The sequence below is a fragment of the Colobus angolensis genome, unplaced genomic scaffold (assembly GCF_000951035.1).
Source record: "Colobus angolensis palliatus isolate OR3802 unplaced genomic scaffold, Cang.pa_1.0 Scaffold64, whole genome shotgun sequence".
Lineage (NCBI taxonomy): Eukaryota > Metazoa > Chordata > Mammalia > Primates > Cercopithecidae > Colobus > Colobus angolensis.
The window spans coordinates 1,344,399-1,350,909 of NW_012120043.1; the positions used below are offsets into that span (position 1 = coordinate 1,344,399).

Sequence of the window (6,511 nt, forward strand, 5' to 3'; positions counted from 1 at the left end):
GGGCCTGCCAGCTGGGGGCCTCGGCGGCGCGCAGGGGCGAAGCCTGTAATCACGGCAGCCGCGGGTAATTCGCTAATGAGGGCTTTGCAGGGTTTGTTTTCATTCTCAGCCCCAGCTGTGGAGTGCGAGGTGGGGGTGTGGCCGATCCCCGGCAGGAAGCCCCGCCCAGACGGTGTTCAGGGAACCCGGAGCCCCAGCGCTCCGGCGGAGCCCAAAAGGGTGGGAGGGGCCAACGGATCCCCCTGCCTGCTGCACCCCTTGGCGGAAGACTGGAAGGCAGCGGGCTGCGCACGATGGGACCCTGGTGCAGACGCCGGGCCGGCTGACATTTGGACCCCAGCCCAGAAATGCTGGCTACCAGCTGGGGCGACCCCAAGGGTCGCTGGAGTCAGGATCGGCCCGGCCCAGCCGCGGCAGGCGAGGTCAATGGAAAGAAGACTGAGGGGAGTCCCGGCAGTGAGCCCGAGGCTCTGGGACCTGGAGGCCGCGCTGGCCTCTCCCCAGCGGAGCCGGCACATTACGGAGACCATCACATAGTGGGCGTGGTCAGTGCCCAGGACTGCACTGCTGCTGATCTTGTCCCTTTTCAATTCCCTTCTGGTTCATGAAGTGCTAGACCCTAGGACTCCAGACACAGCACAGCTGGGGCAGGGACAGCGGGGACCCAGCCTTGCCTTCCACTCGGGGCTCTGGGACGAGGCCGGAGGTCCGGGGGCCTTCCAGCAGGCGAACGCAGGGCTGGGGAGTACTTAGTGCCAGATGAGCTGAATGCTGACAGAGGGGCCTGGGGGGCTTGGCTGCCTCATCCCCTGGCCGGGGAGGATGGGAGCTGGGTCTCCTGCGTGGGGTGGGACTCGCAGGGGCCAGGGCTCTGGGACTGGGGCAACGCCTCATCCTGCAGAGGGAGCCGAGGACCTCTTTTCTGCAGAATCCCAGCTCGGGCAGGTGCTGCCTTCACACACAAATCTGCCCAGGCCGAGGGCACACACTCACTGCCCAACGTTCCTTCTCTGGGAGGAGGGAAGCTTGGGGTTGGAGGGTTGGGTGGGTGGAGCTCAGAAGGAAACCCCAGCCCCATCACGGAGACCACCATCCCTCCCATCCTGTCCCCCGCGTGTGCAAGGCCAGCCTTTCTGGCAGAAGGAGCTGTCCTCAACTCAGGGTCACTGTGAGAGAAGCTGACCCCAGCCCCCACCCCCAGTTATTGCTGCTGCTTCTCTGAATGCATGTCATGTTGCACCCCATGCTCTGGACCCGCGCCCTGCAGGATGAGGAGCTCCAGGCAGGACGTCTCTAAACCACCAAGGCCCACCACCCAGCAGGTGCTGGAGGTGCCCAATGCTCCCTCCTAGGACCTGGCAGCCAGGCGAGGCTGTCAGGTTGTTTTGGGGGAAGAGTGGTTCATGGGTGGCTGAGCAGAGAGCGGGGAGAATGCAGGCTGAGTGGGGCGACCTCCTGCCTGCCAGGAGCCCCCTTTCAGGACCCAGCGGGGATCTCACACTTGCTGTCCCCATCCATGGCCTGAGGGGGAGCCTGGTGGTCTCTTCTGAGCTTTTGGACTTGGGGATGCCAAACACGTGCTCACCCTCATGCTCGCCCTGGCCAGCTGCACCTCTAATCGTCAAGGGGTAGGGCGCAGACAGCCACTAGGTCGCTGGCGACAGGGCCAGGGTTGTGCAGGAAGGAGGTGCAGCACTGCCTTCCACACGCGGTCAGTCTCTGGGCGGTGCTCTCCCAGCTCCCTGCCTCTGTTTCCCCATGTGGGCCGTGGGGAACTCCCAGAGCTACCTCTGGGGGGAGCATGGTGGCAGCGATGATGGGGAGACACCTGGTGTTGCTCACAGAACTTGGGTCTGGCCGGCCCCTGCCCCTGCCCGTGCCGCCTTGCCCAGTAGCAGGGAGTGGAACCTGGCCACCGGCCCTGGCCCCCACCCCAAGTCCTGAGCTCACTTTCGCCTTCTCCATCCCCTGCCGCGGGGGCCACAACCACACCTCACTGCCCAGTCCAGCTGTCTCCAGGAGGGGACAGGCAGTTGGCAGCCTCTGGACAATCGACTCACGGTGCGCCCACCGCAAGGCCTCCCCCCAGCGCGGCCCCTGCCTGGCCACCGGCCTCGCCGCACCAGGGCGACAAGGGGTTGTCTGCCCTGACACTCCAGGGCCAGAGTCCTAAGGAACTGAGGGTCTGAGGACGCAGGGAGGGTGGAAGTGTCCTGAGGCTGATGGACAGTGACCGCCACTGGCCCCCAACACCACCACACGTGGGTGCTGAACTCGGGCTGCCGTGCCCACTGGCGTGGTCCTCCCGAGCTCTGACAGCATTACCTCACCCCGCCCCATCTGTTGCCCCGGTCCAGCCCTGACGCTGCACGCCTGGTCTGTCTCGGATTCCCCTGGCTGCCACCCCACGTTTCTGTACCGGGTCTCTTGAGTGTTAAACGAATGTGTAAATAGTAACAGCCTGTCCTCCCCTAAACGTAAAGCCATCTGTCCGGCGTAAGGACACCGTCAGCTGTCCGACTCCCGCGCACATTTAATAAACTGAGCTGTTGAATTGCCTGCCGCCATCACCCGTTCCTCAAACGGGCTGCGGGCGGGGCGGGTTCATTGCCGTCTATGTGCTGCGGCAGATTTGCTGAGGAGACCCCCCAGGTTAGATCCCTGGAAGCAGAGCCAGAAAGCAGAAACTAGGGGCACAGGGTTTACTTGGGGGCACCCCACCCAGATGGGCAGGGGAGGCCAGGAGTCTCCCCCTGGTCCCGAGGGAGGGCGGGCTCCAGGGGGTCCAACCTGGGTGTCGGTACCTGGGCCAGTTATTATGGCAGGCCCCAGTGTGGGGCAGGAGGCATCCATGAGCAACCAGGAGCTGGGATGGCCCCACGTCAAAGTCACTTCAGGAAGCACAGCCCTGGCCCAGCGCGGGGAGAGGAAAGCTTTGACTGCAAGCAGCAGAGAAGTGCAGGGTGGCAAGGGATGGCAGGAGCTGCCCCTCCCCACCTTCCACCCTGAGATGCTGCCGGGATACCCCCCCGGCCAGGTGAGCAGCCTCAGAAGAGTGACCAGTGAGAAGTCCCCAGGGCCCAGGCCGGCTAGCCAAGTCCCTGTTTCTGGATGAGGCGCCTCCCAGACTGTATGTGGCAGGCCCCTTTCTTCGGGGAATAAGAAACATCTTCCACATTCCAGAAACAAAGCTGGCTGTGGATCTGGAGAGAGGGCGAGGCAGCCCCAGGTCTCTGAGTCAGGCAGAGGGTCCCTGTACGCAATGACAGGCAGGACTGAGCAGGGTTCTGGCTGTGGGTCTGGACAGAGGGCAAGGCAGCCCCAGGTCTCTGGTCAGGCATGTGGTCCCTGCACGCGGTGCTGGGCAGGACTGAGCAGGGTTCCCAGGGTCGCGGGGACTCATCCCTCCCCAGCTTCCAGGGCCCCCAGAAGGGGCCACACTCACAGAGGCACCAATCAGACCGCCAGACACACACGAAGGGGTTTATGTTCAGAGCCCAGCCTCTGGGCCGCCCTGCCCAGGTTTCCACTCGAGTTGATCTCTAGGATGAAAAGCCCTTGGCAAGACCCTCCGCCACCCTAATGCCCCTTCCCTCAGGGCCAGAACCCGCAGGGAATCAGGCCCAGGACCTGCTCCGACCAGAGGGTGGCTGTGAGGCCCAGGACACCCTGGCCTCCTGGCCGGTGACTCACAGCAGTCCTCCAGCAAGGGCAGTGGCTGGGAGACACCCGTGCCGTGGAGCTGGGCCCAGCCTGGCTGGGTCTCAGGGCTGCTTGAGTGACCCCAGCAGCCCAAGGTCGTTGTGAAGATCAACGTGGCTTGTGGGAGGAGCCCAGAGCCCGGAAGGAAGTGGGGTCAGGGGCTCGTGCTGGCCTTCAGGCTGCTCTGACAGCGGGTGAGCACCCGCTGGATGGAATCACAGTTAACACCTCGATCCCGACACCTGGACTCAGAAGTGGACGAGTGCCTGCCCGGGGGAAGAAGGAGGTGGCGCCTGCTCCCAGGAGCCCCACCACAGAGCATGGCCACCATGAGCGGAGGGCGAATCGCAGTAGAGCAGTAAGGTCCCTATCCTCTTCCAAACCCCAGTGGGCCCTCAGGTCACGCAGGACAGAGCCAGCTGGGTGGGTCCCACCAACTTGGCATGAATGGGACAACGGATGAACCGCAGCCCCAGCGTCGGGGGGGTGCCTGTGTCAGACACCCACGCAGGCTGGGACCCTGTGAATGCGTCTGGGACCGATGGACCCCTAGGGAAAGCCCGGGCGCAGGCCGCCTCGTGCGCTGCCCAGGCCTGTGGACCCCGAGAGGTCAGCCTGACGAGGCAGCCTCCGCCGCCGGTAGTGCTGCCTGCTTCATCTGGGCCACCTCTCGCTCCAGGTCCTCGCCAGCTCGCCGCAGGAGCTCACACCTCTGCCTCAGCACGTCGCCCGCTTGCTGCAGCCGCTGGTTGGCAGCCACGTAGGCCCGGCTCTGCTGGTAGAGCTGCTCTCCTGGGGCCTCTGCATCCTCCATCACCCTGAAGGGAACAGGGGGGTCTGGGAAAGAACACAGCAGCATCACTGCCTGCTGACCAGGGAACCCCGGAGGGCATCCTCCTGGGCACACCTCATTACCGCCCCCAAAGGGCAGAGTTCCCTGCAGTCCCAGTGCGAGCTGCCAGCCGCAGTCTTTTTAAGATGACGAAAGCGGTCAGTTGTGGTGGCTCACACCTGTAATCCCAACACTCTGGGAGGCCGAGGCGGGAGGAACACCTGAGCTCAGGAGTTAGAGACCAGCCTGGACAACATAGTGAGACCCCCACCTCTCCCAAAAAATACAAATACAAAAATTAGCTGGGCATGGTAGCATGCACCTGTGGTCCCTACTTCTCTGGAGGCAGAGGTGGGAGAATTGCTTGAGCCTGGGAGGCCGAGGCCACAGGAAGCTATGATCGTGCCATGGCACTCCAGCCTAGGTGACAGGATCTCATTAGATCCTGTCTCATTAAATAAATAAATAAATAAATATCAAATAATGGAAGCTTCCTGGCCCATCAGCTGGGAGAGGCACAGTGGCTGGGTGGCAAGGAGGGGCTTCCAGCTCTAGGCTACCCACCTTAGCAAAGCGTGTGACCAGAGGGATCGGGTCACAGAAAGAGCGGAGCCTGGCCAGCAGTGGCCCTCCTGGGGGTGGGGCTTCCGTTCCTGCAAAAGCTGTGGCACCCACCCGGATGGGCTCCACTGAGCCGGCCTGGCTCTCATTCCTGCTCTCACTGGAAGCCAGAGACGCAACAAGCCCGCCACCGAAGACCTCTCCAGGGGCCGTGCAACCTCACGGAGCCCACACATAGTGAGGCGGGGCGGCAAAAGTGAGAGGTGGGCACTCACGTCCTGGGGACTCCCGCATCCGGCGGAAACCGTGTAAGGCTCCTTGCTCCCCAAAGTATGCAAGCCCAGTGCAGCAGGGCTGCAGAAGCAGACTTCAAGGTCACTCAGAGAAGCGTCTGGGTCTCCTCGGCTCTGGCCTGCCCCTCGACAGTGTGGTCTCACAATCACAAAGGCTGCACGTGCCACACAAGCCCGGGCTGATCAAATCACCGGTCACCTCCTGCTTTAGCAACAGGGTGGGAAAGGCCGGGCAGTGCCTGGATGAAGGCAGGCCAGCACAGGAGGCCCTTCTATCTTCTATGAGTCCCCCTCCCCCGGCACAGCGTGCCTCAGTTTCCCCACACTCAACGGCCATGGACCTGAGCCCATGACGCTGAAACCATGGCCCCAGCACCCTCAGATGACTCAACTGCATGCTGGGAATAAACACAACTCAGGCACCTTGACCGGTACCGGCCAATGGAACCTTCCAGATGATGCGCACACCTTCCACCGATGCTGGTCCACACCAGCCACCAGCCATGAGAGGTTTCTGAGCACTTAAAATATGCCTAAATGGAAAAAGCCACCCGATTTTTCTTTCCTTTTTTCTTTTTCAGAGACAGGGCCTCGCCGTCACTCAGGCTGGAGCCTCCAACTCCTGGGCAGAAGCAATCCTCCTGCCTCAGCGTCCTGAGTAGCTAAGACCACAGGTGCACGCCACCACACCCCGTTAATCTGTGTCTTTTTGGTAGAGATGGGTTTCACTATGTTGCCCAGGCTGGTCTTGAACTCCTGGCCTCAAGTCATCCTCTTGCCTCAGCCTCCCAAAGTGCTGGGATTACAGGCATGTGTCACAGCACCTGGCCCCAGAATTTTCTAATATTACTTTTTTTAAACGTTCCCATAGAAATTCACAGTTTCTATCGTTCCACATGACTCATTTTCTTTTTTTCTCTTTTTTTGAGACTGAGTCTTGCTCTGCTGCCCAGGCTGCAGCACAGTGGTACAATCTCAGCTCCCTGCAACCTCCGCCTCCCGGGTTCAAGTGAATTCTCCTGCCTCAGCCTCCCAAGTGGCAGGGATTACAGGCATGCACTACCATGCCTGGCTAATTTTTTTTTTTTTTTGAGACGGAGTCTTGCTCTGTCGCCCAGGCTGG

General features: G+C 61.8%; 1 protein-coding gene across 5 annotated transcripts in view; it reads right to left on the reverse strand.

Annotated features, from left to right (window-relative positions):
* Positions 1 to 3,463: 3,463 nt before the first annotated feature.
* Positions 3,464 to 6,511, reverse strand: part of LOC105527624 (chromosome unknown open reading frame, human C19orf25) — a 5,756-nt gene continuing 2,708 nt past the window's right edge. For 4 of the 5 annotated variants that reach the window (XM_011964023.1, XM_011964024.1, XM_011964026.1 and 1 more), the window contains one exon: positions 3,464 to 4,539. In XM_011964023.1, the coding sequence (XP_011819413.1) occupies positions 4,313 to 4,539 (227 nt within the window). In that variant the 3' untranslated portion in view covers positions 3,464 to 4,312. The remainder of the gene's footprint in view (positions 4,540 to 6,511) is intronic. The other variant, XM_011964027.1, reaches the window with a different exon arrangement.